This window comes from Pelophylax lessonae (assembly GCF_965119305.1).
Source record: "Pelophylax lessonae genome assembly, chromosome: 2".
In the NCBI taxonomy this organism is placed as follows: Eukaryota; Metazoa; Chordata; class Amphibia; order Anura; family Ranidae; genus Pelophylax; species Pelophylax lessonae.
Genome location: NC_138769.1, coordinates 111,548,875 through 111,568,234, shown reverse-complemented (window position 1 = coordinate 111,568,234; position 19,360 = coordinate 111,548,875). Strand labels below are relative to the sequence as shown.

The 19,360-nt window shown below is 41.7% G+C and overlaps 1 protein-coding gene across 1 annotated transcript in view; it reads left to right on the top strand.

Moving 5' to 3' along the window:
- Nucleotides 1-3,367: 3,367 nt before the first annotated feature.
- The window catches only part of CLTRN (collectrin, amino acid transport regulator), a 100,406-nt gene continuing 84,413 nt past the window's right edge, over nt 3,368-19,360 (top strand). Inside the window, exons 1-2 of the mRNA XM_082247240.1 lie at nt 3,368-3,499; nt 8,149-8,207. Coding sequence (XP_082103366.1) covers nt 3,409-3,499; nt 8,149-8,207 — 150 coding nt within the window. The 5' untranslated portion in view covers nt 3,368-3,408. The remainder of the gene's footprint in view (nt 3,500-8,148; nt 8,208-19,360) is intronic.

Below are 19,360 nucleotides of genomic sequence, written 5' to 3'. Positions count from 1 at the left end.
TTAATGTTTTTTTAAAATATACATAAACAAACACGATATAGGTAATCTTTTTGGTGTGTGTTTGTGCTAAGAATCTCCTTTCATGTCATAGATTTTTTTCTTAATACTTTTACAGGTGTAATTATGTCATTTCTTTAGCCTCTACAGAAGTTCACTGATTCTGGATTTATTGCACGTTCAAGAAGTGAAGGCAGTGATCGTTGGCTGTAATAAGCAGAGCTCATTGGTAGGCTCATAAATACAACCTGGCTAAGAAGTTTTTTCCTTATTTTGTAAAGATTGGGACTATATTCTCCATCTCTAGACCGCCTTATACCCTTATGATCTTTATTTGAATTTTACTTTTTTATTTCTGCAACCTTTATTCTTAGAACTTTATTACACTACACAAACTAAACCAATAATGTTGATTAAAAATACCAAGTTTATATACTGTGTATACATATATATATATATATATATACATATATATATATATATATATATATATATATATATATATATATATATATATATATATATATATATATATATATATATATGTAGCACTGCCCCCTAGGGAGCTGCTGAGATTGGATTTCCCTGGGTTACCCATAGCAACAGTCTGTAAAACTTCTCACTTTATCACTTGGCTCAGACAACGAACAGTCCAGGGGATTTGGTTTTTATGTTTTATTTTAGAACTTGGATGGGAGAAGAGATGAGTGGGATACTCCAACTATGCACAATTTCTGAGGACAACTGACTATAGTGTGTGCGGCAAGGCCGCTGCTTCACCTTGTCACTGAAGTGAAGTAGAAGATATGTTCCTGAATGAATTCCTCTTCAGGGTCCTAACTTAGCACCCCCTTTCTCACTTCCCATGCATGCTAGCCCCTTGTCCACTGACTCTCCACTGGAGTGGTGCCCTTACTGAGCAGACCCCTGGCAAGCTTCCCGGTACTCAAGGACACTGTTTTTCCCTGGGTTGCTCTGCTTTCAGCTCCACTTGTCAGTATCCTGGACCTCCTGGCTCAGCATCACACACTTGGTCCACTAGGCCGACTGCCTGTGACCACCTTCCTTGCTGACAGGAGAGACAGCCATCACCTACCTCCTGGGACCTGGCTTCCCGCCCAGGTAGCAGGAAGGATCACTAAATACAGCATAAAAATGCAGGTAATCCAGCAGGAAAGATGCAGGAAGTACAGCAGAAGTATGCAGAAAGTATAACAGGGAGTACAAAAGAAAGTGCAGCAGAAAGGATGAAGGAAGTATAATAGGGCAGATGCAGAAAGTATAGCAAATAGATGCTGGCAGTCCAGCAGGACAGATGCAGGAAGTACAGTAGGTGAGATGTAAGAAGTACCACAGAAGTATGCAGAAAGTATGGCAGGAAGTACAACAGGAAGTGCAACAGATTGAAGGATGTTCAATAGAGCAGATGCAAAAAGTATAGCAAAAAAGATGTAGGAGGTCCTGCAGGAAGGATCCAGGAAGAATACAGGATATATACAGTAGCAGGAAGGATGCAGGAAGAAAAAGAGGAAGAATTTAGAAAGTATAGCACAAAAGTTGAAGGAAAATACAGAAGGACACATAAAGAAAGTGCAGCAGGAAGTATAGCTGAAAGGATTGAGAAATTATAGCAGAGAGGATTTGAAAAGTACAGCATGAAGTACAGTAGGGAAGATATAGCAATAAGTATGACAGGAAGGATGTAGGAAATACAACAAGCAGGATGCAGGACGTATAGCAGAAAAGTTGCAGAAGTACAACAGGAGGATGCAGGAACTATGAAGGATGTGACAAGTACAGCAGGAAGGAGACTGGAAGTACATTACAGCAGAAAGGATGTAGAAAATACAGCAAGCAAGACGGATACAGAAAGTACAGCAGAAAGGATATAGGAAGGACTGCAGAAAAGATGCAGGGAGTACAGCAGAAAAGATGCAAGAAGTACAGCAGAAAAGACGTAGAAAGTATAGCAGGTAGGATGCAGAAAGTATATCAGAAAGGATGCAGAACTCATACGCATCAGGAAGAATACAGGAAGTATAACAGCAAGGATGAAGCTAGTATTGCAGGAAAGATGCATGAAGGAAACACAAAGTATAACAGGAGGATGTAAGCTGCCTGTGTTGCCTTGATTGTCTATCATGATAGATTCACATCACATTCCATACAGTGCAGTTGCAGTGCTGTGTATTTCAGATGCATTTAGTAAAGGTCATGCATTTTATATGCTTGTGTAAGCCACATCAAAGTTTCAGAGAGCAGTTTTTTTTTTTTGACTCATCATTCTAAAACATAGAGGTGTCAAGGCAGCATTACTGCCCTTGAACCTGTGCAGGCAATCAGAAATGTTTGCATTTGCAATAGTACTGGATCAGCATTTATTTGGAATTAGTGACATCACTGAAAAGTATGGGACTTTCCCATTCTCAAAGAAAGTATGTGATACCTGGTCAAGAATTCAGTTTCAAACAAAAAACAGCTACTTCCTTCATTATAAAGTAACAGGTCCTCATTAAAAAAAAAAAAAACTGTACTAAGAGACATATGTTGTCTCCCACTGCTGATTTCACCTTCCAAAAATACTACTGTAGTTGTCTGTCTGTCATACTGATCCTGTGGCTTTAACATTTTCTGTGTGTCTGAACTACAACAAGCATGCAAATGGTGTGTTCTGACTTCTGTCAGGGTGTCTAACCTCACTGGCTGCATACTTATTACAGGTAAATGGCTCAGAAATTATTGAAGCCTAATACCAGGGATGGGTCAAAGGGTAGGCAGAAGTGGCAACTGCCTTGGGCGCTTCAGTGTGGAAGAGGTGGGTACAAAAAGGGCAGGACCTGCATCTTATGCTACTAAAGTAGTTCACAAGTAATGCACATGAGGGTGCATTTTGCCTTAGTTGCTAAAGGGCCTTGTCGCAACACTGCCTAAGGTAGCTAAATAACCACAATTTTCTAATTAATGGTGTTCTCTTTATTTAATTAAAATGTGAATAATCCAAATGTCAAGGACTCAATGTTTATTTAGATTACCAAGATAAGGGCTGATAGACATGGCTAGTCAATACAGTGTAAAATGTATATCCTTTTTCCTATATTGCCTTTTTGTTGTCTTATAACAGAGCAGCATTTTAACAAGAGCGATATTATACAAAAATATATTTATTGTATACAATGTTCTACTTGGAAACTTCTATAATGCTCTTCTCGGCAATCATTGTTGGTTGTATCTGGAAATCATTAGGAAACGCAAATCATTTTTTATAATTACTGTCTTATACTGGTGACAAATTGCTAGAATAACATGGCCATTTCAGATCATTTGGCTCAAGACCGAGAGATTAATAATTAAGCCTTTTTCACGGCTAAGTTTTTAAGACGGCTTCTCAGTGACCCAGAATTCTTTTTTCTCATGGATTTTCATTCTACAAGGATGCTGGGAAAAACTCTAATTCTTATTTTCTTTCTGTTCCACTTCGGAAATTCTAATCTTTGCAAACCAGGTAAAACCAAATAATTAAATTTACAGGACAGTTTTGTAGATGATGTACAACGCTGATCTTATAGTGGTACGTGAGAAGTGGAGAAGTATCTTAGTGCTCGGAAAACGTACAATGTATTTTATTGTTATACAAATCTGGGGGGGCATGTGTTGTCTTTGTATTGCCTGCTTTTATTTTTCTAACCAGAATTGGAACAATATGTGTGCTGTAATGTGATCAAGTTGGAAACAAATACTGTTTTCTCAGTTTTTATGCATTAGACTATATTTTATTACCATTAATTTAAAGTATTAACATTTACATTGAGTTAGAGTTATAAATAATATGGAAGAGGGTGAACTTGTTACATGATTTGAATTATTCCAACCCCAAAAATGCAATAATCAGACTGCATATATGCAAAAGGTGAAACATTTTTTGGTAAATTGTTGATCTGGGATGGTGCCACGATGGGATTTTTAACTCTGGGATCACACTTACTCTTTTTCAGACTGCATATTTGCAAAAGGTGACCACAGCTGGTAGGTTATGACTACTGGTCCACTGGACTAATAGCTTGGGACTTGCCAATGCAAATATGGCAATTCCTATTGATCTCTAGCAGTACAACTCTATAGTCTGTCTGGCATACACTATATAGTGGATGTTAATTTCAGTTTAATTGAAAACAGTTGATCCTAGGTGTAATTCTTGGTGAAATGTTCAGTAGCTGTGGTTTATATGAGTTCATAAGTTATATGAAATATACATACAAGCCAGCACTAAATTATATTTTACATTTTTCATTTGTAATATAATTTATAATTTGTGAAACTTTAAGACACCACATTTTAGCTCTTCAGTACATAGAAAATTAAATTAAGAAGTAAAAATCAGAAGAAAATTAAATAATAGCCAAATCACATATTATAAAAATAACATGCTACACACATGATCAAGAAAAGCTGTTTGACTGATCACAGAAATACAAAGCACACTAATGGAAAGAAATAACTGAGTGGATCAGTAGTGCTGTTTGTACCATTGTAATAAAAAAATTGATTTAATCACATTTACCTTGGCTGAGTCCCAGTTCAGTGACAATAGACATAAAAAGAAGCCATACAAATATAGTCATTATATGTATTTTGTTTTTAAATACAGTTAGTAAATACATGTTCATAACCAAGTAATTTTATACATTATGTATATGTGCTAACAAAAGGAATATGGTTAGTTCATGTTTTTCCTGTGTTTCATCTAGTACTTATTTTTAAGGTGATTGTAACCATATTAGTGCACTTACAACAACATAACTAAATTAAGTATTGATACTTTTTCATTTGCACTAAGTGCACATTCACACTACAGCGACTTGTCAGGCGACTGGTCAGCCTGACAAGTCGTGGTCCATTCTGTGCTACGGGAACCGTTCTAATAGGAGCGACTCAAGTCGCTCCGACTTAGAAAATAGTTCCTGTACTACTTCGGGGCGACATCGGAGCGACTTGCATTGACATTCATTTTATGAAGCCCGTGCAAGTCGTGCCGAAGTCGCGGTGCACGCAACTTCACGGGTCGCCCCCGAAGTCGTGCCGCCATAGTGTGAACCGACACTAACAGTTACATTTTTCAGGACAGGTTTTTGAGGGTCTACCACTCTTCTTCAAGGTCCAAGCAGTAGATCACTAAGTAGTAGGAAAATGAACTGTTAGTTCAAATAAAAAACGTAATACAGACAGTACTGTTTTATACTCTATTAGCTACAAGAACATGTATGTGTGTGTGTGTGTGTGTACACCCAAACTATGTGAGGATTGTGTCAATATGGTATTCTGTACTCAGTCCACGTGTCCCACTAACTATTTGTGTTACTGGGCTGTTCTTTGTTCTATCCACAGATCCCACTCCCTATGTGTACATGTATATGACTGCTGCTGCTCACCAGTAAGCCATGCAGCTTACCCATACACCATAAGCAAATGAACTCTACACAATGCTGTCCCATGTTTCATAAAACATCCATATGTGTGAAATAAATACATCAACAAAACCAATATATATGACCAAAGCCTATAAAACCATCCTTAAGTGCATATGTAAAACTTCAATCCCATCAGCCAGTATGAAGTGTTCTTATTCAATAAAACAGTTCACCGCTGCAATACCTCTTTGTGTTTCATGCAAAGACACTTGTGCACCCCCATGATGCATTTCCCACACTCACCAAAGAATGTTGACCCAGTGCTTTACAGAAAATGAGTCAAACGCACTTGTGGATTTCTCCCTCCCGGTTATTGCCACTGGTTGGCCTCCTTACTGCTCTACTGCTGCTATTCTCCAGTTCTTCCAAAGACAGCAATAGGTCCAGATTTCCTGAGGGTTTGTATCCTCAAATAAAAGATGGGGCAACAAAAGGGGAAGCTCCCATCGTGCAGTAAAGATTTTTTTTAAACAGAAAAAGTTTCCATTACACTCACATAAATGTATAATCAAACCACATTTAGACCCAGAAGCACCACTGCAGCATCCGTTATACAGGCCGGAAATGACATCACCTAAAGTCTCGGCCAACGCATTTCACTAACCAGTCAGCATCTTCAGGAGTAGGAGCTGCTCCTGCAGTTTGATTATACATTTATGTGAGTGTAATGGAAACTTTTTCTATTTCATAAAATTACATTTTACTGCGCTATTGCAGCTTTCCTTTCTGTTGCTCCATCTTTCATTTGAGGATACAAATCTCCAGGAGATCTGGACCTATTGCTTCTTTGGAAGAATTGGAGGACAACAGCATGAGAGCAGTAAGGAGGCCAGCTGCTGGCAGTACCCTGGAGGGAGAAATCCACAAGTGGGTTTGACTCATTTTCTGGAAAGGAGTTGGTATACACACTTTGGTGAGTGTGGAAAAACAAGGGGGTGCACAAGTGTCTTTGCATGAAACACAAAGAAGCATTGAACTGTTTTATTGAGAGCACTTTATACTGGCTGATGGGACTTTTTTATTTGAAAGGAAAGGTTATTCGGGTTTAGTGCTTTGTCATGGAGATTGCCATCATCCCTCTAGATAATGTAAAAGAAAAATTCGCCTAGGAGTGGGACTTTTTCAGGCAAAAAACAGGACTTGAGTATGTATAGTAACAAGTTTTATTGAACAAGGTGACAATATACAAAAAACATATAATGTTGTAGACAAAAAAAAAAACAAATATGTAATAAAAAGACATGGCCATAGATACGTCTCTGATGTACAGTTTGTCTGAGATATCTGGGTGGGACCAGACGCGTTTCGGTCTTGCCTTTTTCAATAGTCCAACAGGGAGAACCAGATCTCAGACAGACATATGAATTCTCTGTAGGACAGACGAAAAAAGACCATGTATGAAATTTAAAATCATGTCAGGGTGGGAGAACCCGTGTTGCCAAGACACCGCCAAAAAGGTCTATACTTGATTGTAGTATTCTTAATGCGGAAATTGTAGTGAATTATTGCATATAGAGAAATCCCAAATCTAGCTTTCCTAGATGCCGGGGAACAAGATACTCAAATATGTGTTCACATTGAGTGGTTGTAATCCTTTAATCCTGTTTCACCACAAGGATCCCAAAAAGTAGGTCCGTATGGGAAGGCCTCGTATTCATGATGGAGTAAAGCTTGTCTTGATAGTATCTATCTGTGAAGTATGTTGGGCTTCTCCAATGTAGGTCCACAGGTGGGACACAAGGTCTGATATCCGGAGTAGATGAGTAATGGCGGCGAGAAGCCCAACATACTTCACAGATAGATACTATCAAGACAAGCTTTACTCCATCATGAATACGAGGCCTTCCCATACGGACCTACTTTTTGGGATCCTTGTGGTGAAACAGGATTGAAGGATTACAACCACTCAATGTGAACACATATTTGAGTATCTTGTTCCCCAGCACCTAGGAAAGCTAGACCTGGGATTTCTCTATATGCAATAATTCACTACAATTTCCGCATTAAGAATACTACAATCGAGTATAGACCTTTTTGGCGGCGTCTTGGCAACACGGGTTCTCCCACCCTGACATGATTTAAAATTTCATACATGGTCTTTTTTCGTCTGTCCTACAGAGAATTCATATGTCTGTCTGAGATCTGGTTCTCCCTGTTGGACTATTGAAAAAGGCAAGACCGAAACGCGTCTGGTCCCACCCAGATATCTCAGACAAACTGTACATCAGAGACGTATCTATGGCCATGTCTTTTTATTACATATTTGTTTTTTTTTTGTCTACAACATTATATGTTTTTTGTATATTGTCACCTTGTTCAATAAAACTTGTTACTATACATACTCAAGTCCTGGTTTTTGCCTGAAAAAGTCTCACTCCTAGGGGAATTTTTCTTTTACATTTTTTTATTTGAAAGAGGTGAAGTTTTATATTTGCACTTGAAGACGGTGTTATAAGGCTTGGATCATATATATTAGTTCTGTTGATGTATTTATTTCACACATATGGATGTTTTATGAAACATAGGGCAGCGCTGTGTAGAGTTAACTTGCTTAAACTATAAGAGTGTATGTCTGACACCAAGTTGTATACCCCATGGAGACATGATACAGTAAGTATGGTTCTGAGAACTTAATGCATAATGTGCTGGTAAATAATAATTAGTGTTTTGGTTTATTAATCTTCAGATGCACCAGGTGCCTTTAAAGTTCGACTTAGTATCAAGAAAGCTCTGGGGGACAATGCAGTAAGTACATATTCCTTAAAATATCAAGTCATTGTTCCTGTGCATTGGAGGAGTATTCTGAAATATCGGAATGCATTTCAGTTCTATATATTCTTTGTTTTTGTTTTTTTTGCAGTGCGTGATTCTAATTTATAGAGCTGTTGTATAAGGTGTTATGCTCCAGCCAAGCCCATTTTTTGAGTAGTCTTGGGAACCATAAATACTTCTGTTAAGTTTTTATTGCTGTTCATAACTTTTGTTAAAGAGGTTTCACTTAACTTGCTCTTTCTATGACAGCTGAAGGAGGAAACAGTTGTCACTGAGAATATCTCCTCAGTGGGGGCACAGAGCAAAAGTACTACTGTTTTAGCTGGAAATGTGCTTAAAATTTCAGACAACAGTAGCTCACCTTGTCTGCGATACTGCTGTGAAGCTGGAGTCTTTTGAGAGTTAGAACTGCTTTATGTACATGCAGCAACTGTGATAAAATTGTGTTAAAAAGTTCCAACCCTGTTAAAATGAAAAGCTGTGACATCCCTGGTGCCTATCATGCAGCCTGTGGGACAATTACAGCCTGCAGGTTTTCTCTGTGCAGCCCATAGCATCCTGGGCAGGGTCAGCCACCTTGGGCACCAGTGCAAAATGGCAGCAGGATTCTGGGCGCTGGGGAGCTCTGTGTTCCCAGACCTGGAACTATGAAGCTATTACTGTCAGGTGGAGTGATCTATGTAGGACAATAGAAGCAAGTCCTGGCCTGATGTTATCAGAGAGAGAGAGCAATGATGGAGCGTGTGCCATTGCCACCTTCCACCAATTGGGGGTGTTAACAGCACTACCACTGACCTCCAATGCAGAAGAGGCAGGGGGCGATGTGTAAGAGCGCTGCCACTGACTATCAAGGCAGGGAGGAGTTAAGGGGGGTTAACTGCATTGTCACTAACTACCAGTGATGGAGGTTTGAAAAGGCAATGCCACTAAGCACAAATTTGGGGGTGACTACTGTGGACACTAACGCCAATGCGGGGGGTTATTATTTCAGCCACTGACACCAATGCTGGGGGTTAATATCGTGGTCACTGTCACCAATACTTTCTGGGGAGGAATTTTGCAGTCCCTAACACCAATGCTGGAGGTTATTGCGTTACTGAGACCAATGTTAACGGTTATTTTTGCAGACACTGACACCAATGCTGGGGGATAATATTTTGGTCACTGGCACCAATGCTGGGGGTTATTATTGTAATCACTGGCACCAATGCTGGGGGTTATTATTATATTCCACTTTTAAATTGGCTACCCAACTTGACACAAGTGGAGCAGAAAGAATCCGGAGCAGCTGTGTGTTGTAACCAATCAGCTTCTAACTTCAGCTTGCTCAGATAAGCTTTGAAAAAAAAAAAGCTAGAACGTGATTGGTTGTCATGCACAGCTGCTCCAGATTTTTTCTTCTCCAGTCTTATTAACATCCCCTAATGTACTTCAATGTACAAAACAGAACTGCTATAGTGTGGCCCTCTGGAAGGATCAGGGGCCACGTTTTGGGTGAGAACCTAACCTGCCATTAGACAAAGCTGGGTCAGAATTGCAGAAATGACTAAAGTACATGTAGAAGCTGTATATGGCCAGTACAAGCAATGTGTTAGAATGATAAAATGATATAAATGTTTAACATACAACACATAAAGAATGAGGTGAACAGCTGCCTAATACATAAAGCTCTATTAAAGAATATTAAAATGTCCAAGCACAATCTGACTGCCTTACAATGTCTCCTGGGCCAACTTCTCCCCTAAAGTGGTGCACTCTTTTACCATAGGTACTTCTTTTTAGTGCAATATAGGGAAGAGGGATCATGCCGAGATCATTGTGACACTGGGAAAGCCTGTTTGATCATGTTGTTCCCTGTCATGTGTTGCCCTATAGAAAATAGATTATGGATCTGACCTATAAAAGCTGCATTGCTAGATTGTCATTAACCACTTTAGCCCTGGAAGATTTTCCTGCTTAATGACCAGGCCCTATTTTGCGATTCGGCACTGTGTTATTTTAACAGACAATTGCGCGTTCGTGCGACGCTGTACCCAAATAAAATTGACATTCTTTTTTCCCCACAAATATAACTTTATTTTGGTGGTATTTGATCACCTGTGCGATTTTTATTTTTGCGCTATAAACTAAAAAAGAGCGACAATTTTGAAAAAAAAAAAAAAGCAATATTTTTTACAGTCTGCTATATAACATTCCCAAAAAAAAAATGTTAAAAATCAAATTTTTTTAACATTTTAAGCCAATTTGTTTTCTGCTACATATTTTTGCAAAAAAGAAAAATCACAATAAGCGTATTTTGATTGGTTTGCGCAAAAGTTATTGCATCTACTAGCTACGGGAAAGATTTATGTCATTAATTTTTACTAGTAATGGCGGGGATCTGCGATTTTTTGCGGGACTTCGACATTGTGGCGAACAGATCGTACCCCTGACTGACATTTTTGACACTTTTGGGGGTACCAGTGACATTACTACAGTAATCAGTGCTAAAAATATGCACTGTTACTGTAATAATGCCTTTGGCAGGGAAGGGGTTAATGCTATTGGTGATCAAGGGGTTAAATGAAAGCCTAGGGAAGTGATTCTAACTGTGGGGGGTTGGGCTTGTGAGATGATCATGTAAACCTATATAGCAGGATCACATGACCTCTGTGATCATTGCAGGGAGAAGGACGGATGGCTGTGTTTACATCAGCCGCCTGTACTTCTCTGTCAGCGGGGGAAGATTGCCGGTGTCAGAGCCACCTGACACATGCACTGGCTCCCCGGCTGACGAGTGGGGGCGGGAGCGAGTCGCTGGCGGCGCGCGCTCGCCCCCTAGCCTCCTGAGAGCGAACTACGTAGAGCTACATCGCATTGCCCAGGAGCGGCTGCCTGCCGCAGTAAATCTGCAGCGGGCGGGCAGCCGTCTAGTGGTTAAAGTGGAATTGAACCTAAAACGAAAAATGTAATATATTATTGTTTACCAATCATTAGATCCGGTGGCTGTATTTGTTTTGTTTTTTCTTGGCATTTTCTCTCACTATTTTTACCTGGTGATCTGTCTAGTAACACAATTCCTGTGTTAGAGTGCCCCCACTCTGGATAAAGGGGTGGGGGGCACCTTTGGACAGTAGCCATGTTAATCTGGGGAGAGGGGGGGTGTGTTAAATATGCTAGCAGGTTTTGATTACACTAACAAACTGAAGCCAAACTCCAGTTTGCACATTAGGCAGTTACAGCAAATATTTTTTTTCTTTTTGGGGTAAAGGTTTTATATAAAGAGATAAAAGCAGATCATTGTAAGCACCCCTGTCAGTTATAAATGGTTTGCATCAAACCTGTAACTGCTACATCTGCAAGACATCTTGTTTTGCTGAAAAACTACAGACTTAAGCCCCGTACACACGTACCGAATGTCGGCCGAACGATCGGCCGTCTTTTGTCCAGGGCTGTCCTGTCGGCTGAAAAGTGCTAAAGACTGCACACTAATTTTGTCGGCCAACAACAGCCGACTGCAGAAGTGATGTCATGTGATGGTTAACTTTCCGTGTGTTTTTCTTTTCTGAGCATACCCAGTCTTGCTAATCTGCTGTTTGTCGGCCGAATTCTGTACTGACTGGCGAACAATCGGCCGTTCTGGTGACGGCCAACAAAAATTTTAAAGTCTGCACGCCAGATTCTGTTCGGCCAAAAATTCGCTGTCGGTTGTCGAAAGCATCATACTAACAAGCCTACAATCGGCCGATCGTTCGGCGGCCGAATATTTACGGCCGACAATTGCTACGTGTGTACGGGGCTTTACTGGCCATATCACAGGCACAAATTAAGGAAAGAAAGCCTAATAAAGAAAAGTAATTCTGCCATCACATATAAGAATTGGTAAGCTGCAATATAATAAATGTTTGCTTTTGGGTTTAATACCCTTTTAATGTCAGTGGGCACCTTAAGTCAGTTAATGCAATCAGTATGAAAAAAAAATCCACTAAAATAGTATGCAGCTTTTTGAAAAGTCAGGATAAAAGAAAAGTTTTGAAAAGGCTGCTTTATTAGTGTGCTTTCTTATAGTGGTTATAAACCCACTTTGATGACTTTACCTATAGGTAAGCCTACAGTAAGGGTTACCTAAAGGTGCTGTAAATATCTCCTAAACTTGCACCATTTAGGAGATATTTACATTGCATGCACCCGATGACGCCATCGGCGCATGCGCTCTGAAGAAACGGCAACCCGTGCCGTTTCTTCAGAGCCCTGTGCCGTGACTGGGGGCTCCCCCGCGCATGCGTGGGAATAATATCATGCGGCTTCTGCCAGTAATACAGCCAGAGTAAGGAAGACGGGTGAAGATGGATGCGGCCGGCAGCAAGGACAACTCGGGCTTCGTTGCAGGTAAGTGTCACATAATGTGCTAGTATGCGATGCATACTAGCACATTATGCATTTACTACTTGGGGGGGGGGGGGGAAGAGTTTACTTCCTCTTTAAGGCAAAAAGAAAATAGACCATTTATTAGTGTATGTAAACAAGTCTAAAATGGAACACAGAAAAGCATGTAGGTAAAATCTTGCACAGACATGTCGCTGTTGGAGATTATTTGCCAATGCCCATGGTTTTTCTGGATAAGGCTCCATGTACAGAGGACGTTGTAAATGGCCGTTTAGGAGCAGTTTGGCGGGTTTTTTTTAGAAGCCCCTGAACCCACCTGCATGTTATCTTATCTGTCCATGTACACATGGTCGTTTACAGTCATTTGCAGGCAGTTGAGTTCAGGGACGTTTTTTGGAACGCAATTATTTGCGTTCAAACGTGTGTTTCCCGGCGTTTGAAATGCAGAAACGCAGAAATGCAGAAACGTGGCTGAACATGACCAAACGTGACCGAACGTGATGAACATACGTTCAGCCACGTTATACGTTTTTTCCCTATGGGAGCCTATTGATTTGAATGGAAGTCGCACCGCAAGTCGGATCAGGATGATCCGACTTGCAGCGCCACTTGCGCTGTGAGAATCGTAAGGGGGAACTCCACGCCAAAAATGGGAAAAAAATGGCGTGGGGGTCCCCCCCAGGTTCCAAACCAGGCCCTTCGGGTCCGGCATGGAATTTGAGGGTAGCCCCACGACGAAAAAACAGCGTGGGGTCCCCCCCAAAATCCATACCAGACCCTTATCCGAGCATGCAGCCCGGTAGGGCAGGAAGGGGGAGGGGACGAGCGAGTGCCCCCCCCCCCCCGGACCATACCAGGCCACATGCCCTCAACATGGGGGGGGGGTGTTGGTGCTTTGGGGCAGGGGGAGCTCTGCACCCCCCACCTCAAAGCACCTTGCCCCCATGTTGATGAGGACAAGGGCCTCTTCCCCACAACCCTGGCCGGTGGTTGTGGGGGTCTGCGGGCAGGGGGCTCATCGGATTCTGGAAGCCCCCTTTAACAAGGGGGCCCCCCAGATCCCGGACCCCCTTCCTATGTGAATGGGTATGGGGTACACTGTACCCCTACCCATTCACCCCATAAAAGGCAGTGTGTGTAAATAACAACAGGAGACGTTTTGGAAAGTTTATTAAAAATCTTCATCTGGTCTTATAATAAAGACTAATAAAGGTCTCAAGTGCATGTTTTGCTACTTTGGGACTTTTATTGGACTTTCTGAATGTTTGCTAACATTTGCACCTAAGGCCCTGTTCACACCTGAGCGTTTTTCAACGCTTATCTCTGAAGTCTCAAAACGCCCAACAAGAAAAATCCTATTAATTTCAATGGCCTCTGTTCACATATGAGTGTTTTGTCGCCTGAAGCAAAATGCCTGAAGCTCAAAAAAGTACATGAGCTTCTTTTTTGGCAGATTACAAGCGTTTTTGTTAGATGTCAATTCCTGCCTCTAAACACCTGCAAAAAACGTCTGAAAAACCCCTGAAAATACCCCCAAAAGGAAGCCTGAAAAAACGCCTGAAAAAACACCTGAAATGATACGCTCAGGTGTGAATGGAGCCTAATGGCCACTATAGTGGCTCCTTTATAAGGTTTTCATATATAATTACAGTTGGATGCACTTTTGTTTCATGTGTTTATATTTATGCACCATTTGTTATATACATCTTTGATGCACTTTATGCTGAAGGGCTGCACTCGAATTCTAGGTTGGTTGGTCACCTATTTGTGCAAGCCACTTCTTAATGCCTCGTTTCCACTGAGTGGTACGGTACGCTTCGGTTCAGTACGGTACGGTTCGGAACGGTACACCTTGTGTTTCCACTGTTAATAGTACCCATTCATTATAGGCGTGGTGTAGCAGGAAAGCTGTGATAGACCATTCTCTGTCAACCAATCAAAGTTCTACAGTAGTGTAGCTCCACCCTGTTGGTACGGTACTAATGTGCTTGGTACCCCAACGAAAGGGTCCCAAAAAAGTGGTACGGTTCGGAATTAGGGTACCATTCACAATGGAAACGGCATAAATAGCGTACCCTACCGAACCGTACCAGAAAGCTCAGTGGAAACGGGGCATTATGTGCTCACTTGCATTTTTACTGTGATGTTGAAGAGATTAACTACATTTTATGAATGTGTTTTGAGTTAAACATGGTTGCAAGTAATTTGTAATTATCAAGTTCTTTTGGATAAAAATGGAGATGTGCTATGTAAGGTTGCTCATTTATACATGATGCAACATTAGGGCTTGTATAGATGAGCAAATATAGTATGCTTTTCCGTTGCATTAAGCTTGTGTTTGAGAACAGTTTGAGATACTTCTGAGCTCCATCTGAGTTTCTTCACAGGTTTATTTGACCTCCAGTAGATTTGCTTCTGACCAGAATATGACCTGCTTGTGCATTCCCATTGAATTGTAGGGGAAATAGGAGTTCTGATGTTTACAAAAGCTGGTATACACAGGGCAGAGGGCACAAAGTCTGTATTTGCAAGGCATATTATTCTAAGGATGGCTTTTCTTCAGCAAAAAAAACAAATGCATTGCATTCCATGGGAAGTTTTAACTACTGTACTTCACTCTATTCCTGGATGCCCTTAGTAAACAGAGCTTTTCATAAAGTATTTTAGCACTGCTGTTGATCCACATTTTCCCATCAATGGGGCTGCTTTTAGATCTTTAGATTCTTGGAGCTACAAGATAAGTAAAGCTATAACCACCAGGCCAAATATCTGTCATATGATTATATTTTAAGAAATCCAGTGGAATTCCCAAATGTTCTGGTTCCAGAATCAACTGATTAGCATAAGAGAAGTGTAGAGGCCTGCTAAATTTCTGCAGAATGGATTGAGTTTAGGTGGATCTTAGCTATTCCAAAGTTAACAACAAAGCTATGCTAACACCTCCAGGTTCATGAAGGTCACTTTAGGTTTTTGAATCACAGGGCTCAGTGATATGGAAGCTTTCACTGTAAAGTGTCTTTCGCTGGACCATTCTGCCTCCAATCCTTCACTTTACCAGATTTTCTCAGGAAGAGTTCAGGTTCACCAAGTCAACCAAAATCATATTTTAAAGCTTAGATAGAGTCAGGAAGGGTTAAAACTGTCCTAAAATGTTTATCCTTTTATGTCCCATGGTAGATTTACACATACACATACAGATTTGGTCAATAAGGTACAGAAGAGTTAAAGTGATTGTAAAGGCAGAAGGTATTTTTATCTTAATGCATTCTATACATTCTATACATACATCTGTGCAGCAGCCCCCCTCAGCCCCTTCTACTTACCTGAGCTCCAACTAGATCCAGCGATGTTGCAGGAGTGTCTTGGCTGCCCGGGGACTCCCCTCCTCATTGGCTGAGACAGCAGCGTGGTGCCATTGGCTCCCACTGCTATCAATCAAAGTCAGTTAGCCAATAAAGGAAAGAAAGGGGGTGGTACCAGGCCACAACTCTGTGTCTGAATGGACACAGGGAGCTGTGGCTTGGCTCTGGTGCCCTCATAGCAAGCAGGATCACAGAAGAGGGTTTCAAGAAGAGGAGGATCTGGGCTGCTCTGTCAAAACCACTGCACAGAGCAGGTAAGTATAACATGTTTGTTATTTTTAACTAGAAAAAAAAAAAAAAAGAGACTTTACAATCATTTTAAAGGCTAAGTTCCCCTTTCTTTCTTTTTTTTTTTAATTTAAGCTCACCTGTATACTAATATACCATTAATGTACCTCTGTTGCAGAAAAGCTTCTTTGATTTTTAGGACAAGGCCTTACCTTAGCCCCTGCATTTCTTAGAAAGTTTCATTACTTTCTGGTATATAGATTTAGGATGGAGAAACCAGTAAAATACAGGAAGGAGTTTACCAGCTGATCTTATTAGCACACACACCTTTCACCCATTAACTATGTTTGCACAGCTTTCCCGGCATTCCTCCATGCATGCATTTGCCTGGCTTGTCAATGTAAGCTGCCACAGCTGCTATGTTTGCTGTGTCGGCAAAGGCTCTGGAGCCAGTGGTGGGATTCAGCCGGTTCACACCGGTTCCACAGAACCGGTTACTAAATATTTGGAAGTTCGCAGAACCACCCTGTGACCATCTGTATATCATCCCCTGATCGCTCTGCTGCTCTCTCTGTCCTCTGTCTCTGCTTGTGGCCGCGGCGGCGGCGCTCTCTCTTTGCAGGGAGGCGGCCGGAGCCCACACACTGCACTGGTTGCTAGGCTAGAGCCGCTTAGCGTCTAGCAACCAGTGACATCACCCTTTTCTCCTCCAGGCCGCCGCGCCGCTGCCTCCCAGACAGTCCCTGCCTATTACAATTTGGCTCTAGTAGGCTTCAGGAAAGGGTGGACCCAGGGCGCAGAGCAATGCGCCCGAGCCCACCCATTGTGTGACAATAGCGAATGAAAATTCGCTATTGTCACACGGATCCTCCTCCTGGCCAATCAGGAAGCGGGTCTAAGACCCTCTTCCTGATTGGCCGAAAGGCCAACCCAATGCCATTGGCTGAGGAGGAGGCGGGAGGACTCGAGGAGACGTGGGGACTGAAGAGAAGAAGCCGCCGCTACAACAGGTAAGTCAAGTGCACTGGTCTCAGAGGGGGGGGCTTGGCAAGTTGGCACGCTGTTCACTCTGCATTGAAGGGGGCACGTTGGTCTCTGCATTGAAGGGGGTACGTTGGTCTCTGCATTGAAGGGGGCACGAATGATGATCTCTGCATTGAAGGGGGCACGAATGATGATCTCTGCATTGAAGGGGGCACGCTGGTCACTGCATTGAAGGGGGCATGCTGGTCTCTGCATTGAAAGGGGGCACGAATGATGATCTCTGCATTGAAGGGGGCACGCTGGTCTCTGCATTGAAGGGGACACGCCGCACGCTGGTCTCTACATTGATGGGGGCACGAATGATGATCTCTGCATTGAAGGGGGCACGCTGGTCACTGCATTGAAGGGGGCACGCTGGTCATTGCATTGAAGGGAGCACGCTGGTCACTGTGCATTGAAAGGGGGCATGCTGGTCATTCTGCATTGAAAGGGGGCACGCTGGTCACTGTGCATTGAAAGTCGGAACTGGTTACTAAAATTTTTTAATCCCACCACTGTCTGGAGCCGCATGCGGCTGGCAGGTTAGACACCCCTGATGTAGTGCAAGGGCCTGCCTGATTGGATACAGAGTGAATGGATAGATGGTGAGTCCTCCTATTCCATAATTTTGGTAAATTGAAAGGACATTGTACAATCAGATTGTAAACTGTATGGCCTTTTTACATCTAAAATTAACTAGTTGTGCTTTCAGTTCCATTAATTGTTAGCAGCACATCAAACACACATTTTGCCAAGGGAAAAAAATGGGTGACAAACGCAGCAAAATGCACAGTAAAAAGCGTGCAACCCGCACCATTCCAAAATGTGCCATGAGCTACTTTGCCATGTGTAGGACAGCCTATTGGAGTTATTGAGCTGACCTATCCATGTCACGGGAAAAACAAGGCAAAAAACGCACGCTCCCACTTCTTCTGAAAGGGAAATTGGTGTGTTTACATAAGGACAGTGAGGCTCCATTCACATCTGTGTGTTTCCAAACGCATGGCAAAATGCACAGAAATTGCATGTTTTTTTCGTGCATTTCAGAAACAAGCTACAAACGCACTAAAAAGCAAGGTAAAAAACGCACCACGCTCCACTCCTTTGGGCGATTGTTGTGCATAGGGCAGCCCAATAAAGTGAATGGGCTGCCATATGCGTGACGAGCTGAAATTCTCCAAAATGCCCAAAAAAAAACCCCCATGTGCAGGAAAGTGAGTTCCCACTATGTGAAGATGTCAAAGGGGCCTAACAACTGATTGTCTCCATCCACTCCCTCCTATGTACTTGTAGAAAGCTGGGCATACACTATGCAATCTGATTGTTCAATCTATGTAGCTGATGGGAGAACAAAAGGAGATGGTAAAATCAGATTGTAATGTGTATGGTCACCTTAAAGGAAGAAGTAGGTGGTATAGTAATGAGGGAAGTATGGTCCAGACTGGTAATACACACCCTATAACACCCTTTTCTGCATAGCTCCCAGCTGTCCCTGATTTCGAGGGACAGTCCCTGATTTAAAACAAAGTCCCTCTGTTCCTCTTTCCTCCTCATTTGTCATTATGGTCTGATCTATATAGCTTTAAAAAAATGGACTTTATATCTTTCAAAAAGCATTTCCCAGTGCTTGACCCTTCATCCAATGTATAAATTGCTGCATTTGTAATATTTCAAAGTCAGTATAAAGGAATAGTAGTGGCCTCGATGCCCATTTTTATGTGGATGTTCTGACCCACAACTTTGTGCCTGCGCTGATGTGAATGGTGACCACACTGTGTTAGTCTACAAGCTTAGATGACTACGTAAGTCCTCCTGTTAATGTTTCTCCTTTTGAAATGCTGATCGTCTAAGTTTTCTTTTTTGCTCGATAATGCTTTTCTCACTGACCTACAGTCAGTTATGTTTCTGTCATACTGCATTTATTAATGTTCCCATATGTGACTCTTGTTTTTTGTTGCTTTTGAATATTTCAATAAAGAATTTGAAAAAAAAAAAAAAAAAAGGAATAGTAGTGGTAAAAAAAAAAAAGCACTAGTGGATTTTAGTAATAATTTTTTTGGTATAACTCTCTTTTAAGGGGGCGTGGCAGGGGATGTGAATAAACGGGGTAATAACCTCGCTAAAGGTGACAAAGCGTAAAGCAGCGAC